General features: G+C 57.9%; 1 protein-coding gene across 3 annotated transcripts; it reads left to right on the top strand.

The window, feature by feature from the left end:
- Nucleotides 1-1,370: 1,370 nt before the first annotated feature.
- CACNB3 (calcium voltage-gated channel auxiliary subunit beta 3) lies at nt 1,371-16,200 on the top strand. 3 transcript variants are annotated; one of them, XM_007528525.2, is made up of 13 exons: nt 1,371-1,524; nt 9,641-9,763; nt 9,944-10,066; nt 11,391-11,506; nt 11,723-11,787; nt 11,997-12,016; nt 12,194-12,274; nt 12,408-12,466; nt 12,635-12,744; nt 12,974-13,125; nt 13,360-13,455; nt 14,238-14,387; nt 14,858-16,200. In XM_007528525.2, the coding sequence occupies exons 1-13, from the start codon at nt 1,483-1,485 to the stop codon at nt 15,170-15,172; spliced, it is 1,452 nt and encodes a 483-aa protein (XP_007528587.1). In that variant the 5' UTR covers nt 1,371-1,482; the 3' UTR covers nt 15,173-16,200. The 3 variants fall into 3 exon arrangements, with proteins under 3 accessions (XP_007528587.1, XP_007528586.1, XP_060051427.1); XM_007528524.3 differs by lacking the exon at nt 1,371-1,524 and adding an exon at nt 4,173-4,730; XM_060195444.1 differs by lacking the exon at nt 1,371-1,524 and adding an exon at nt 8,337-8,402.
- The last annotated feature ends 176 nt before the right edge of the window (nt 16,201-16,376 follow it).

The raw sequence follows: 16,376 nt of genomic DNA, 5'->3' as shown, positions 1-16,376 counted from the left end.
GGTTAAGTCCTGACTCAGAAAGGGGGGAGCCCCAACTTCTGGAATGGGGGTAAGTGGTTGATTAGTTAACTAGAGAAAGGGAAGCCTTGCAAGATGGGGGCAAGGGTGTGTTGAGAGGAGGGGTGTTCTGGTGACCCCGGGGGGGGGGGGGGAAGAGGGTTAAAAGAAGGGTTGAGAAGGATGATGCAGCGCTCTGGCTGGTGTTGAGGGGGAACCCAGATCATCCAGCGTGGGAATACGTCGATCTCCAAAGGGGGTCTGCCGCCCCCTCTTCCCCAGCCAGATCTTAGGGAAGAAGCGCTGAGCCTGGGGGTGGGATGGGGGTGAGAGAACCAATGAGAGGCCTATCCGCTCACAAGGGTGCAGGGAGCCAGCAGGCTGGGACTGCACCCCCGCACCCCCCTTTCCCGGTCAGAACTTGGGCTTGTCCTGTTTGACGTGCCCGCAAAGGGGATGGGAGGGGGTACTGGTCCACAAGCCGTCCCGAGACTCTGCTCCCCGCTGCCCGGACAGACAGGGAGGCTGCGGGGCTCGGCGGGGGCGCTCCTGGAGACCAGGATGGAGGTAGGAGCGATCTACAGCCCCCATGGGGCTCAGAGGTCCCACAGGAGCCCCGGGGTGGAGTCCGGAATTAGGGGTCCAGAGGCGGCAGCACAGTTTCAGGAAAGAGGGAATGCTGAGGGGGGTTTCCTCAGCGTGGGTGGGGGTCTCACTCTGCTCCCACCAAGGCAGCGCCTCCTGCTGGCGGGGCTCCATCTCTGCCGCCCTCCATGGGGGGCGCTGCCTCCACCCGGGGGAGCCCGGGGAGCCCGGGCCCCGCGCCCGCAGTGACAGCGGAGACTGCCCGCAGCCGGGGCATCCCCGTTGGTTTGGCTCCAGCCGGATTACGCAGGAACCACAGCGCCTGGGGCGGGTGGGTGAGAGGCTGGCTGCCCGGGAGCCCTGAGCAGCGTGCGGCCGATGCTCTCCGCGTTCGAGCCCCGGTCCCCGCGGGAGGGGGCGCTCGCGTTCACCCTCCGCTACCAGTCGGCGGGCCGGCGGGGGGGGGGGGGATCCAGACTCGCCCCTGCTTGGGGGTGGGGTTCGAGGAAGACTGGGGATTGGAGGGAGGAACATGGAGAAGGGGTGACATGGGGATGGAAGGGCAGTGGGAGGCGCCCAGATAAACAGAGAGCACAGGCCGTGGAGAGGAGGCGGCGACGGGGATGATGGCGAGAGCGGGACTGGAAGACGAAGGGAGAGCAGAGAGTGACAAGAGCGGTGAGAGTGGAGAGAAGGAGGGAGGGAGACGGCGAGGGAGGGAGAGAGGGAGGAGGGAAGGGGAGGGAACCGGGAGAGAGGGAAGGGAACAGGCGGCGGAGCGGGCAGGCGTGGGGCGAGGCCGGGCGTGCAGGCGGGAGCCCGTGTGCTGAGCGGAGGCCGGGTCCTGCTCCCACCTCGGAGCCCCTGGCCCGGGGGAGGGGGAGGCCACTAGCCCGGCCTATGTCTTTTTCTGACTCCAGTGCAACCTTCCTACTGAATGAGGTAAATGCCGAGGGGCCCCCTCCTCAGTGGGTGGGAGGAGAATCCCACTCTAAGGTAGGAAGAGGGCCTGCATTTGAGGGAGACAGAGGGCGCCCCGGTGAAAGAGGCAGGTGGGAAAGGAGGGAGTGGCCAGAGCCAGCAGTTTCTAAGCCCTGCGACTGGGAGGGGTGGGGAGGACTCATTGGGTATCCAGAAAAGGGGCTTGATGGGGGGGGGGGGTCCTGCCAAGCTCCTCTGGTGCAGTTCCCTGGGTTCCCTGAAGTAATCTCTCAGGGGGAATGCTGGGGGCTTTGGCTTGGTCCAGATCTTAAAGACTGCTGGCAAGAAGGATTTCCCAGGGGGCCTAGCTCCTCCCTCAGTTTCCCCATTAAATGCTCAGGAACTGAGATCTGCCTGGCTCTTTGGTGCATTCACTGAAGTCAGAATGCTTTCTGGATCCCTGAACAACTACAGCTTCCAAACCTCAACCCCGTTATTCAACCACTCCACCCCCCCCATCCCCATCCCATCCCATGTCTTTCTTCCATGCTTCTCCCATGTTGCCAGCTGCCAACATACTGCTCTCTCCTAAAAACAAAAGGGCTGAGGGCAGGAGGAAACCTCCCTCTGAATCCCTTTGACCCTTTAGCTCTCTCCCCTTGTTTTCAGTCATGGGGGGTTGGGGTGGGGAGGAAGCAGGCTAAGGGGTCACATCACAGGCACCTACCTGTCTTCTAATAGGTCTGGAAGTCACAAGGTTGACATGAGAACTGGAGCAGACAGGTGTGGGTGAGGTGTGAAATGGAAGGGGGCACTGGATAGCAATTTAAAGACAAGGGAAAAAGAGGAAGAGAGAGAGAGAGAGACTTGGTGCTCCTACAAGGCCCAGGGGATGGGTCCAAGCATAAGGAACTTGAACCCATCTCCTGGGGCTGGTTGGCATGGCAACCCAGGCTTCATTAGCAGACTTAGATACCACTGTCCCAGATGGGGACAAAGACAACAAGGTGTGAGAGGAAAGAAAGGCAAAACCACTGGTGCCTGAGGTCCCCAGGACACCCTGGTGGTGATGAGAGTCCCAAGAGGAGAGGGCAGGAGGGCTGATGCAGGGGTGAGGAGAGAAGCAGATGCCCCAGCAGCTGTCTCCTCCACTAGTGTCTCTTAGAAGAGAGCGTCTTCAGAGTTTTATTCTTTCACACATCATGTTTCCTTTCGGTCCCTCTGGAAGGACAGAAGCCATCCAAGAGACAAAAGAGGAGGCGGATACAAGGAATGCTGAGAAGCTAGAGTATCTGGGGGCTTCCCATACAGCAGTCCAGCAGATAACCAGCCTCGAAATGGTGCTGGCCTCAGGAACTGTGAAGGCAGACAGACTGGTCCCCTCGGCAACAGGGGCTCCATGAGCAGTTTGCCCAATCCAGCAGAAAGAGATGCTGGGCAGGGCTGGACCACACCACTCACAGGGGTAGACAGACTGGAGACTAAAGACAGTCTTAAGAGAAGTCTGCACCCCATCTTTTTCTTGTGAAGGGGATAAAAGCAGGCAGCCTTAGTGAGAAGCCAGTTGGCTCGGCTGCTCTTCCTTCTCCCCCATGCACATGCACAGTGCTTTCTCCTAAAGATCCCATCAAACCCTGTCAGAGTTCTGATTTTCTGGCTTCCCAGGAGCCCAAGGAGGTAAAAGGCTGAGCAGATTCCTGACTGCCTTCCTGGGCATGAGACACTGAGGATGGAGAAAGGCTGAGCTCAGAAGTTCTTCAAGTGTAACGCCCCCTTGGGGAGAGGGGGTAACTAGGCAGGCAAAAGCCAGAGGGATAATTTTGTGCCCGATTTGCTCTTTTTTTTTTTTTTTTTCTAGAAAAAAGGAGGGAGCTCCAGTGAGTCGATCCTAGAGAGCTTTTCCTCCTGAAATATCAGTGCTCTTCTGAAAGAGACTGTGGTGCAGAGCGGTACACGTGGCTCCAAACAGCCCATCCATCTGTTAAGGAGGACAGTCTCCTTACACCAGGGGGCCTGGGGAGACCCTCCCTAGCCCTTCCAGCCCCGGGGTGGCCAGGTTCCCACCTCCACTCCCAGCCCAGCCAGGCCCCTCCTTTATCCTCATCTAAAACACCTCCTTCCCCGAGGCTCAGTCCCTACGGATGCCTAGGTAATGCCTGGCATCATCCTTGGCAAGGAAGTGAGGAAGGGAGCCGCCATCCTGGCCAGACTAGGGTGGGATCTGCTTGCGCAACAGGTGCGCGGCGGCCTGACCCCAAACCTCCGCTAACTGGGGGGCGGACGGGGAAGGGGGCCTAGGGGCGTCGCTGCAGGGTGGTCCCAGCACGGAGGGTGGGCAGCACCCACCGGGGCGAAGGCTCCTTTGGGACACTGGCCTGAGTCACCAGGTCCGTCTCCCTCCAGGACCACCGTGGAATCTGCTCCTGGGGTCTCCAGCACCCCCGGGGCCCAGCGGGGCCGCCCTCACCTGAAGCTCCTCCCCCGCCTGCAGGCGCCTCCAGCCCCCGCCCCGCCCCGCCCCCCCACCCCCCTTCTCCCCATTTTCCCGTCTCCCCGCTCCGTCCCCCCGCGTCCGCACGCCTCGCTTTCTCTCCGGTCTCCCCGACCACCGCGCCCTCTCCCCGGGCTCCGCGCCCCGGCGCCCCCCGGCCGCCCCGCCCCGCCCCGGCCCTTTGTTTCCCGGCGGAGCATTTCCTGGGTTGCGGGGCGGCCCGGGCTCCGCGGGCTCCTCGCCCCGCCTCCTCCCCGCCGGGCCCGCCCCGCCCGCAGTCTCCCCTCCCCTTCCTCCCCGCCGCCCCTCTGCCCGTAGGTGCGGGGGGACCCACCTTCCTCCCCCCCGCCCGCCGGCCTCACGCGCCCCGGGTGCCCGGCGCCCCTCGCCGCGGCCCTGCCGCTCCCGGGAGGGGCAGGTGGGCGGGCGCTGTGGTGGCGGGAGCCCGCGTCGACTCCTCGGCCCCGCTCGGGGTGGGAGCGCAGGGCTGGGGGCGGGGAGCGCCGGCCGAGCTCCGAGCTCCGAGCAGCTGGTCCGCGCCGCGCTCCCTCCTTCGCGCTCGCCCGCCGTCGCCGCGCGCAGCCTGCGGGGCTCGGTGGCATCTCCCGGGCGCGGCCCTGAGCTCGCCCCTGCCTCCCGGCCGCCCCTGCCCCGGCGCCGCTCGCTCGCGCACCCCCGCCCGGACTCCCCCATGTATGATGACTCCTACGTACCCGGGTTTGAGGACTCGGAGGCGGTGAGTGCCCACGGTGGGGGTGGGAGGGGGCAGTGCGCTGACACCTCTTCCTTGGACCCTTCCCCCCAGTTCAGGACTTTGAAGAAAAATCATCACCATCATCATCCTTCAGTGGTGCGGCAGGGCAAGATGGGTTTTCATGCCCTGGGTTCCCCAGTACCTGAAGGGGACCAAGGGGCTCGAGGTGTCTCCATGGGGAAGGTGCGGTGGAAGGGGGGTTGGTGGTGGCTCGAGCAGGTGGCTCCAAAGCCCAGGACAAGAGGGTAGAAGGGTGGAGGCTGAGGGCATCTGCGATGTCTGGAGTTCAGAGGAGAGGATTGGAGGGGTCTATACACAACTATAGGAGACGCTGAGATCCTGGGGAGGAGGGCAATCCAGAACCCCAGTGCCTCAAGTCCAGGAAAACAGAGAAGCAGGAGAACACCAGAGCTACCAGCCTCTTTAGGCAGAAAGACCCGAAAACTTGAGGACCTCCCTGATCCCTCCTGCTGTCCTGCCCTGAGCATCGCCTGTCCTCTCCTCCTGGCTGCTAACCTGGCTTCTTCTCAGGCTGGGAGCCTGGCACCCAGCACATGGGTGGGCCACCTGGCATGGCCCCATCCACTCCACGCCTCCTGCTGAGGTGTCCTCAGAGGCCGGGCATCCTGAGCTCCTGCTCAGCATGGAGGACCTGGAGGTGAGGCCAGAACAGCTGAGGGCCTGGGGATGGAGAGGAAGCTCTGCTCAGAGAACCGGGCAACCAATAAATATTTAATTCTTCTCTTTGCTTTTATCTCCTGACCCACTGAGACAAATCAGCTCACTAGGCAGTGATTCCCTGAGCTCAGAGAGCAGGGAGGGTGCTTGGAAAGATGAGGGTGGGGTTTGATAAGGATGGGGAACAGTTTCTCAGACCCTCCTCTCCAGCAACCTGCCGGGACTTCTTCCGTGAGGCCTGCTAGAAGGCTCAGAAGCGGTTGGAAGTGGGTCCTTATCTGTGTTAGGTAGAGCACTTAGGGTCTGGAAGGGGGGTGTTGGAGTCTTCTTCCCTCTCTTGCAGCCAAGCCCAGAATAGATGACTTCTCTGGGCTCAGAATAGGTAGTGAGCACTCTGTCCTTTCTGAGACAGGGTTCCCACTGGGCCCAATCCCCCATTGGGCCTCTGGGGCTAATTACCTCCTAGCCAGAGCAGATGATTTTCAAGGCTCTGGTGGATACCTCTTTCTGACAGTTGAAGGGACAGCTGGCGTGGCCCAGGGTGCCGAGGTGAGCGTGACCATGAGCCTATCTGCAGGCTGAGGGCCTGAGAAGACTCTTCCCATCCCTGGTGAGAAGACAAGGGCCACTTCAAGGGGAAGACTGACCTGTGGATGGTATTGGGCATAGCCATTCCACTCTCCCCACCTCGCTGTGGTTCCTGGGCCCCTCCCCCACTTCCCTCGCTCTTGCCTAGCTCCCTACTCTTCTAGAGGCTCCTCTGAAGCAGTAGGAGGGAGATCAGGCTCTAAATAAATCCACCGGCTCATCTCCCTCCTCTCCTTCCCCCGTGCCAGGCAAGAGTGGCGCTGCAGGCTGCCCACACACTCACCAGGCAAGGGGGGCACCACCAGGGCACTGTGCCAGCTCCTGGCAGCTCCGAAGTACCAAGCCTCTGACTGGGTACAACAGGGTGGGCAAAGCAAGACCCCAGGGTGTGCTTGGACAGGCAGTCCTGTCTCTCTTAAGGGAGAGAAGAGCACAAGAGACTTGGGAAGAATGGAGAAGGGATTCCGTTTTGTGAGCGCTACTTCTTACGCGTTTAGGGAATGATCCTGACATTGCTGCCCTCGGGTGAGAATTCAGGTTACCCAAATGCACAGGCCGGGACATGAACATTCTAAGTTAGACGGGGAGCCTGGAAAGTAGATAGTAAAGGTCAGCTCAGGTCTGGGCATTCAGGAAGCATCTGCTGCTTCCTCATCAGGTGAGTGGCTCCCTACCCCCAGACCTATGTCCTGGGTCCTGAGGTCCTGGGTCCCCACTCCCAACACACACGCACGCACGCACGCACACACACACACACACACACACTCTGCTCCACTGACAATGCAAAGGTTCTTCCTGGGGGTTTGGCCACTCTGCCAGGCTGGCCTTTGTTCTCCAGACATGCAGGGAGCACAGTGGTCCCTAAAGTGAGAGCTCCTTCCTCCTCTCGTGCTCTCTCTGTGACTTTGATCAGCCACAAACATCGTCTCTAGCTTGGGCTCCATGGCCTGGGTGGACATCAAGCTTTGACCCAAGACACATTGGCTGTGTGGAGAGCACTGTGGGCAGTGGGACTGCGGCTTCTCTCCTGTCTCCTGTCAGTGGCCATGCATAGCAGCTGGAACATTTGTCAGGGTGAGAACACTAAAACCCCTACACACACACACATACACACACACACACACACACACACTCACACACTCCCACACAAACCTCTTATCTAGGCTTCTGCCTTATCTCTCTCTACTGCCCGTACCTCAGAACTAAAGGAATTATCACATTAGATCCATGCCCATCAAGAGTGGAAACTGAGGCAGAAAACAAGTGAATCCTATGTCTAGACAGGAGAAAAGTCAGATTTCCTGACTTCTGTTTAGTGGTCCAGCTTCCCTTGCTTACGTGTGTATCTCCTTCATAGATCTGAAGGGTGAGTTCTGCAACCTGTGAAATTCACCCTCAGGATGACAGAGATAGCATAGTGGTTATACCTGAGACTCCAGGGTCCCAGGATCAGTCCCTGGCATTACCATAATCTAGGGTTGAGCCATGCTTTAGCAAAAATAAAAACATCAAGGACAGGGATAGATAGCATAGTGGTTATACAAAGAGATTCTCATACCTGAGGCTCCCAAATCCCAGGTTCAATCTCCTGAACCATCATAAACCAGAGCTGAGCAGTGCTTTCGTGAGAAATAAATAAATAAATAAATAAAGGAGTCAGGCGGTAGTGCAGTGGGTTAAGCGCACGTGGCGCGAAGCACAAGGACCAGCCTAAGGATCCCAGTTCTAGCCCCCCTGGCTCCTCACGTGCAGGGGAGTCGCTTCACAGGCAGTGAAGCAGGTCTGCAGGTGTCTATCTTTCTCTCCCCCTCTCTGTCTTCCCCTCCTCTCTCTGTTTCTCTGTCCTATCCAACAACGACATCAATAATAACAACAGTAATAACTGCAACAACAATAAACAAGGGCAACAAAAGGGAAAATAAATAATTTTAAAATAAATTTAAAAAAATTAAAAAATAAAGACATCAAATGCACTTTTGTTGTCTAAAGACCTCTCTCCTTTTTTCTCTCTCACTTTATTTCTCCCTCTTTTTCTTTTTCCAGAGCATTGTTAAACTCTGATTTATGTTGGTGCTGGGGATTAAACCTGGGACCTTTATTGCCTCAGGCACAAAAGCCTTTTTGTATAACCACTATGCTATCCCCCAAGTCCAACCAAAGACCCTCTCCTTTACCTCCCCTTCCTCCTTCTCTTTCTCCTCCTTTTGTAAGAATATTATTTAAAAACGTATTTATTTTTTGAAAGAGGCAGATAATTTTTAGAGAGAAAGGGAAGTAGAAGAAGAGAGACCTGCAGCACTGCTTCACCACTCGTGCAGTTTCCCCTGTAGGTGGAGAATGGAAGACTTGAACCTGAGTCCTTGCATGCTAATCTGTCCACTCAGCCAGGTATAGCACCCCCAGGCCACCAAAGACACTTCCTGGGCCTCACCATCCCTGCTGCATGAGACGTTCATTCCCGCCTGTTCTTTCTGAGAAGGGGGAAATGTTCTGTGTGTAAATGAGTGGCCATCACCTGCCACGCAGACCCAGGGGGACCATGCTGAGTACAGGGCTGCCAGTGCCTGCTGTTCCTCGACCCCAGTCACCTGTCCTGGACTGTGCTGAGGACCTGGAACCCGGGGGGACATCAAAGCACCCCAAGGCCCAGTGTTCAAGCCCCTACAGTGGCTCCTCAAACAGGAAGGGGCACAATGATGTCCCCTCCACTCAACGTGACCACACTGAACCTGGCACCAGACTACCATAAGGGAGACTTTCCTGGCTCAGGTTAACGGAGACCCCCCACCTCCACACACACACACACACACACCACACACCACACACCACCACCACCATACCCAGACTCTGCTCCTGGGCTGGGCTGCCTGGCACCACTCCAGCCTTCCTCCAGGGCTGATGGCCCTGTGGGGAGATGGAGACGAGGTGGTCGGCGTGGCCCAGGACCCAGGGAGATGGCTCTGTGTTGCCTTCTCAGTCTGTGTCTTACTTGCTGCCCACACCTGGCCAGCTGCCCCAGCAGGTGTGAGGCAAGGAGGCACCGCTGGGAAGAGGGGAGGGGAATAGCTTCGAGGAATTTGACAGCCTCGTGGCCTCGTGTCCTCGTCACCTTGGAAGAGCAGGGACTGGGGGAGATGAGATCTAAGGGGGTGGCTGGTAGATCCCAGCACTCAGCATTAGCACTGTGCCAGCCAGCAACTTTTGACTTTCCAGCTGGCTGAGCTCCTGCCAGCATCTGAAAAGGGTTCAGGCTGCTCTGCCAGCTGAAGTGAACAAAGGGCTGCGCCTCCTGAATTCAGAATCACCCCACTACATCATCTGCAGTATCTCTCCCTCGGCCTCAGAGGACAGGAGGAGGAAGGAGCAGGAGCGACAGGAAGGCTGTGTTCTAAGAGGCAGTCTTCATAGGCTTGGGGGAGGGGCTGGGATCTTTGCACCCATGGGGTTGGCCCAGCTTCCCTGCAGCCTCAGAGGAGCTTGGGCCCTTCTCAGGGAGCTAGGAGGGATCTCTGGCCTTCAGCCAACCTCATGGACAGGGAGAGGCAGGGGCTGGTGGGGGCTCAGCTGTCAGGTTAGAAGGCCCTTCGTACCTGAGCACAGGGTCATGGCCTCTCCCCTACCGCCAGGGTTCAGCCGATTCCTACACCAGCCGCCCATCTCTGGACTCGGACGTCTCCCTGGAGGAGGATCGGGAGAGTGCCCGGCGTGAAGTGGAGAGTCAGGCTCAGCAGCAGCTGGAAAGGGCCAAGGTACCATACTGTGCACCTGGGCAGGCCAAGCCAGGTTGGAGAGAAACTTGTGCTTGGTCCTGAGTTCCGAGGGACTGACAGGCTGTGTGCGTGTGCGTGTCTCCCTCTGTTGTGGGATCGTGGAGCTGGAAGGGGTGCTCTGAGGTGCCTCTTACCAGCTTCTGGGATGGAATTCTGCAGCATAAACCTGTGGCATTTGCTGTGAGGACCAATGTCAGCTACTGTGGTGTACTGGACGAGGAGTGCCCAGTCCAAGGCTCTGGAGTCAACTTTGAGGCCAAAGATTTTCTGCATATTAAAGAGGTAACTGATACCCCCACAGGTCACTTAAATTCCTGTGCTTGCTCCGTTTCTCATGCAATTTTTTTTTTTTTTTGCCACCAGGGTTATTGCTGGGGCTCAGTGCTGGCAGTACGAATCTACCAATTCTTGTGGCCATTTTCCCCCCATTTTTTTCCCTTTCTATTTTTATTTGATAGGACAGAGAGAAATTGAGTGGGGAGGAGGATAGGGAGGGAGAAAAATAGACATCTGCAGATCTGCCCCACCACTCATGAAGGGCTCCCCCTGCAGGTGGGGAGTGGGGGCTTAAACCCGGGTCCTTGTGCATGGTGATATGTGTGTTTAACCAGTGCACCACCACCTGGCCCCCTTCCCATGCCTCTTACTTCAGCCCTCATTTATGAACAAGCCCCAGACTCGTCAACTCATATCCCTCACATCAGCTGTACACCGTGCAGATCCACTGGTCTCCACCCGCGCGGGAGCTGGCCTGGACCTCAGTGTCCTTATCTGTGGAGAATAGTTAGAGCACCCGCCTCTTAGGCCTTCTAAAGTCCCTGATGCCTCCCTCTAGGGTGACTAAAACCCGGCTGCCCATCTCTCTGGCATTTTCTTTTTTTTTTTTTTTGCCTCCAGGGTTGTTGCTGGGGCTCAGTGCCTGCACCATGAATCCACTGCTCCTGGAGGCCATCCCCCCCCTTTTTAAAAAGGGATAGGACAGAGAGAAATGGAGAGAGGAGGGGAAGACAGAGAGGGGGAGAGAAAGACAGACACCTGCTTCACTGCATGTGAAGCGACTCCCCAGCAGGTGGGGAGCCAGGGTCTCGAACCGGGATCCTTGTGCTGGTCCTTGTGCTTTGCACCACGTGCGCTTAACCCACTGCGCTACAGCCCGATTCCCCATTTTTCCCCCTTTTGTTGCCCTTGTTGTTGTAGTTTTGTTGTGGTTATTACTGTTGTTGATGTCGTTCGTTGTTGAATAGGACAGAGAGAAATGGAGAGAGGAGGGGAAGACAGAGAGGGGGAGAGAAAGATAGACACCTGCAGACCTGCTTCACCACCTGTGAAGCGACTCCCCTGCAGGTGGGGAGCCGGGGCTCAAACCCAGACCCTTACTCCGGTCCTTGCACTTTACTCCATTCAACCCACTGTACTCAACCCACTGCGCTACCGCCCGACTCCCCTCTCTGGCATTTTCTCCAACCCCCTGTCCTTGCACTGCTTTCCTCAGACCAGCCCTGTGAATGCCCCCCGCCCCCAACCCCATTCCAGGCTCCTTCACACTGAGGAGCCAGGACTAAGGCTGCCTCCTCTCACTACGGCTTTCTGCTCACCCCCCCTCCAGAAGTACAGCAATGACTGGTGGATCGGGAGGCTAGTGAAAGAGGGCGGGGACATCGCCTTCATCCCGAGTCCCCAGCGCCTGGAGAGCATCCGGCTCAAGCAGGAACAGAAGGCCAGGTGAGAGCAGGCTGTGCCCCAAGAACCTCGATAACCCTCCCAGAGTGCACATGCATGTGCTCCCCAGGACACAGACTCACAGGCGCTGCCCACGCCGCCACCACACTGATGTACACACACACACACACACACATACCACGTGCCCCCTTTCTCACTGTGGATCAACGTTCAGGGTATAGAACGGACATAGCTGCTGACCTCCGTTTCTGCTTTCAGGAGATCCGGAAACCCTTCGAGCCTGAGTGACATTGGCAATAGACGCTCCCCTCCTCCGTCCCTAGGTAGCCTCACCCCAACCCACCTGTCTTGGGTAGGTGGGTAACTAAGCCACGGGGTAGGGAAGGCCTCCCCAGGTGAACTGCATTTGAAGGGCCAGGTGGGAGGGTAGGGAGCTAAGAGCAGCCTGGTGTCTCCCCTGGGGAAGGGAATACCGTGTCCCTCGGGTCTCCGTCTTCACCAACTTTAATCTTTTATTTCCTTTTCCGAAAAGCCAAGCAGAAGCAAAAACAGGTAAGTCAAGAAAGGGACATGGGCTGGGGGCGGGGGGGCTCATGGCTGAATGATGTGGGGACATGTTCCTGGGCAGTCCCTTGTGGGGAGGGAGCCCAGAACTTCTGAACCTGCTCCTGCTTTAAATGGGTCGGTCATGCAGCTGTGGCCTTGCCTGACCTCAGATCAACCCCACAGGCGGAACATGTCCCTCCATATGACGTGGTGCCCTCCATGCGCCCTGTGGTGCTGGTGGGACCCTCTCTGAAAGGCTACGAGGTAAGAAGAGGTCTCTCTGAAGTGGCACCTGCCCGGGAACAGTGGTAGGGGGTGGTGACGGTGGGGTGGGCTCCAGAAACATGCTCAGGCTCCTTGGTCTGTGCCATGCCTTACTTGGCCCTTTTCCACCCAGGTCACAGACATGATGCAGAAGGCTCTCTTTGACTTTCTCAAACACAGGTTCGATGGCAGGTAAGCTGCCCATGTCAGGGATGGCCTGAGAACCAGGGAGAAGGGCATGGCCTTCTGGGAGTAGCAGGCTCTTCTAGTGTGGAAGCTAGCAAGGCTCAGGTATGGAGGGGCCTAGGGCTTTGCGTTCAGCAGTGAGCTGTGACCCCACCCCACCCCACCCCACCCCAGGATCTCCATTACCCGCGTCACTGCTGACCTCTCACTGGCCAAGCGATCCGTGCTCAACAATCCTGGCAAGAGGACCATCATCGAACGCTCCTCCGCCCGCTCCAGCATCGGTGAGAAGCCCCAGCCTCTGGCTTCCCTGACCTCTCAATCCCTAATGAGCCCCTTCCTCCTCCTTTTTCCTTCCCCAGCTCCTCAGTGCCTGAGCCACTGCCTGCCCAGGCCTTCCTCCACTAATTCCTACCTGTCCAGTGTTGGGGATCCTCACTCCCAGAATCCCTTGGGGAAAAGGAGCAGGCAGAGTCACCGGTGAGCAACGCCACCCACTTGCTCCCTCTGCAGCTGAAGTCCAGAGTGAAATCGAGCGCATATTCGAGCTGGCCAAGTCTCTGCAGCTGGTGGTGTTGGACGCGGACACTATCAACCACCCAGCACAGCTGGCCAAGACCTCCCTGGCCCCCATTGTCGTCTTTGTCAAAGTATCTTCACCAAAGGTATGTTGGCTGGTGGCCAGTGATGGAGGCCCGCAGGGCTGCCCTCCGGCAGGTGTCACAACCTCACGTGGTCTCAGGACAGTGGCTGCTGACTTCCCTTTGCCTGCTGCCTCTTCACCTCATTCAGAGTCCTCCTGACCTGCTGCTGCTACATCAGAAATTGGGGTGTGGGGGGGGGGGCAGCTGTGCCCAGGGCTTCTAGGCCCCTGGCTTAGCTCTGCGCTTTTCTTTCAGGTACTCCAGCGACTTATCCGCTCCCGGGGGAAGTCCCAGATGAAGCACCTGACTGTGCAGATGATGGCGTATGATAAGCTGGTTCAGTGCCCACCGGTGAGTGCCTGGGCCAGCTACTCCAGTGCCAGTCTTGCTTCCCAGGACCGAAGTGATAGAGATGGGGGTAAAGATGGAGGGATGGGGATGGAGAGGGAGTGATGGAGATGAAGTGATGGGGTGGTCCAGGAGGTGGTACAATGGATAAAGCATTGGATTCTCTTCTCTCTCTCTTTTTTTTAACCAGAGCACTACTCAGCTCTGGCTTATGCTGGTGCGGGTGACTGAACCTAGGACCTTTGAGCCTCAGGCATGGGAGTCTGTTTGCACAACCATTATGCTATCTCCCCCACCCTAGCATTGGACTCTCAAGCATAAAGTCCTGTGTTCATCCCCAGCAGCACACATACCAGAGTGATGTCTGTTTTTTTCTCTCGCCTCTATCTTCTTCATGAATAAATAAAATCTTTAAAAAAGAGATGGAGTGATAAGGATGGAGGTGGGGAGATGGAGTGATGGGGGTAGAGGGATGGAGCCGGAGATGGAGGGATGGAGCTGGAGATGGGGAGCTGGAAATGGGGAGAGATGGAGTGATGAGGACCGAAGTGGAAAAATGAGGGTGGAGGGTAGATAGCATAATGGTTATGCAAACAGACTCTCACACCTGAAGTATGAGTCTCAGGTTCAATCCCCTGCACCACCATAAACCAGAGCTAAACAGTGCTTTGGTTAAATAAAAAAAAAATAAATAAAAGAGAGAGAGAAGTGAGGATAAAGGGCTGGATATGAGTTTGGGGATGTTGAGGACTGTTCCTGAGAAGCCTTTACCCCCTCCCCCCCAGGAGTCATTTGATGTGATTCTGGATGAGAACCAGCTGGAGGACGCCTGTGAGCACCTGGCTGAGTACCTGGAGGTTTACTGGAGAGCCACCCACCACCCAGCTCCTGGCCCAGGCCTCCTGGGCCCTCCCAGTGCCATCCCTGGACTTCAGGTACCCATTTCCCAAGGGCACAGAAGTTCACTGCCCCTTCCCACCCAGAGGAGCTCCCACAACCCCCTGCTCAGCCCTGGCTTCAGGGCCGCCTGTGGTCCCCCCTGTGGTCCCCTTCCCACCCAGAGGATCGTCCTTGGCCTCTCGCTAAAGGCCAAAGGCTCAGGGAACTCAGCTTTGCTTGAAGCAAGTACTGGTAGGTGGCGACGTTTCCTGAGCGGAGAGGGATCAATAAGATGCCTGCTCCCGGCTTGCTTTTCTAGCACTCAAGAGAAATACAATCTCCAAAGTCTCCTGGTCTATCTTGAAGGCAGATTGTGGATTTTACAGGAGTCAAAAGCTCCAGTTTTCCATAGTTGAAGGGGAAAAGTGTTCCCAGATGCTTCTCTGCCCTTTGGGAAGAGGCTCCCCCCCTAGGGGAGGCCAGGGGGAGCTCTGCAACCCACTTAGAGCTGTCATGTTGCCCCCAGAACCAGCAGCTGCTGGGGGAACGTGGCGAGGAGCACTCACCCCTGGAGCGGGACAGCCTGATGCCCTCGGACGAGGCCAGCGAGAGCTCCCGCCAAGCCTGGACGGGATCTTCACAGCGGAGCTCCCACCACCTGGAAGAAGACTATGCAGACGCCTACCAGGACCTGTACCAGCCTCACCGCCAACACACCTCGGGGCTGCCTAGTACTAATGGGCACGACCCCCAAGACAGGCTCCTCGCCCAGGACTCGGAACACAACCACAATGACCGGAACTGGCAACGCAACCGGCCCTGGCCGAAGGACAGCTACTGACAGCCTCCTGCTGCCTGTCCTGCAGGCGCAGGCACAGCTGGCTGGGGCGCCCACTCCAGGCAGGTTGGAGTTAGGCTGGCGTTAGGCTGGCACTAGGCTCAGCTCCCACAATCCCCTGCCCAGCCCCAGCTGCAGGGTCGCCTGTGGTCCCAAGGTCCTGAGAGAAGCAGGAGGCCCCTTCACCTCCTGGGCAGTGACCTCCCTAGGCTCCCACTCCAGGTACTAGCTGTGTGTGCTGTGCCCCTGGCACCTCCCTCTCCTGCACAAGAAGCTGCCCACTGGGTAGTGCCCTCAGGCCAGGATCCCCTCAGCGGGGGCCTTCCCACCAGACTCAGGGAAGGGATGCCCCTCACAGTGACAAAAGGGTTGGTGTGGGCAGCATGGCATGAGGAAGGAATAAGTCCCGGATAGGCACAAGTCCCGACAGTCAAAGGGTGTGTATTCTGGGGCCCAAGGGCCTCCACTCACCTCACTGCCACACATCAGAAACGAGACAATCACGCCCTCCAGGGTGGAACTCCCTCGGCTGGTCAGCAGGGGTGTGGCTTCCACACACAAGGCTGGAGCAGCGGGCAGGTGAGGCTGAGGCTAAAGTCCTCACGGCTCAGCCTGAGGGAGGGGCTTTCCCCACCCTAGGGGCCAGGTGGCTTCCCAACATCCCACAGGACCAGGGACCCGGAGCATGACTGAGCCCAGCCCGACAAGAGGTTTGGGAAGGGAGGGCGTGTAGCAGAGAATGTACAGAAGAGCTTTGGGGGCTCCTTGTCCCCCTCCCCCCTCCTTATTTTGCTTATGCATCTTGTCATTTCTTGGCCCTCATGCCTCCTGGGGGATATGGGCCCCAGACTTTATTCCCTAATTCATAGCTGCTGCTTGTTGAATTCGGGCTAGATGGGGATAGGAGACAGCCGCCCCCCCCCCCCCCCCCCAGGCTCCCTTTGCCTTAGACTCCAGTGTGTGGCCTACAGAGCATGCTCCGCCAGACCCCGCCCACTCACTGTCATCACTAATAAACACCATGCACAGGCCCCTGGCTCCTGTTCTATGTCTGCTGGCACAGGTGTGGCCCAGGATCCTGGCCTCCTTGCTCACAAAGGACCCACTGAGTGGGAAGGGGAGAGTGGCACTGTACTCCCAGACAGCCCCCCATCCTCACCTCACCCCATCTCCCTCCCTCACCAAGGTGCGCGGAGAGAACCCTTCA

This window comes from Erinaceus europaeus, chromosome 7 (genome assembly GCF_950295315.1).
Source record: "Erinaceus europaeus chromosome 7, mEriEur2.1, whole genome shotgun sequence".
NCBI classification, from domain to species: Eukaryota; Metazoa; Chordata; class Mammalia; order Eulipotyphla; family Erinaceidae; genus Erinaceus; species Erinaceus europaeus.
This window is presented reverse-complemented; position numbering and strand designations above follow the sequence as displayed.

What these genes read in the sequence shown, in the direction of transcription:
- CACNB3 (XM_060195444.1), top strand. Translation starts at nt 8,352, where the DNA reads ATGGAAGACTTGAACCTGAGTCCTTGCATGCTAATCTGTCCACTCAGC. An exon ending in AAGCAGGAACAGAAGGCCAG is followed by an intron (nt 11,507 to 11,722) that starts GTGAGAGCAGGC and finishes TTCTGCTTTCAG; the next exon opens with GAGATCCGGAAACCCTTCGA. An exon ending in TCAAAGTATCTTCACCAAAG is followed by an intron (nt 13,126 to 13,359) that starts GTATGTTGGCTG and finishes CTTTTCTTTCAG; the next exon opens with GTACTCCAGCGACTTATCCG.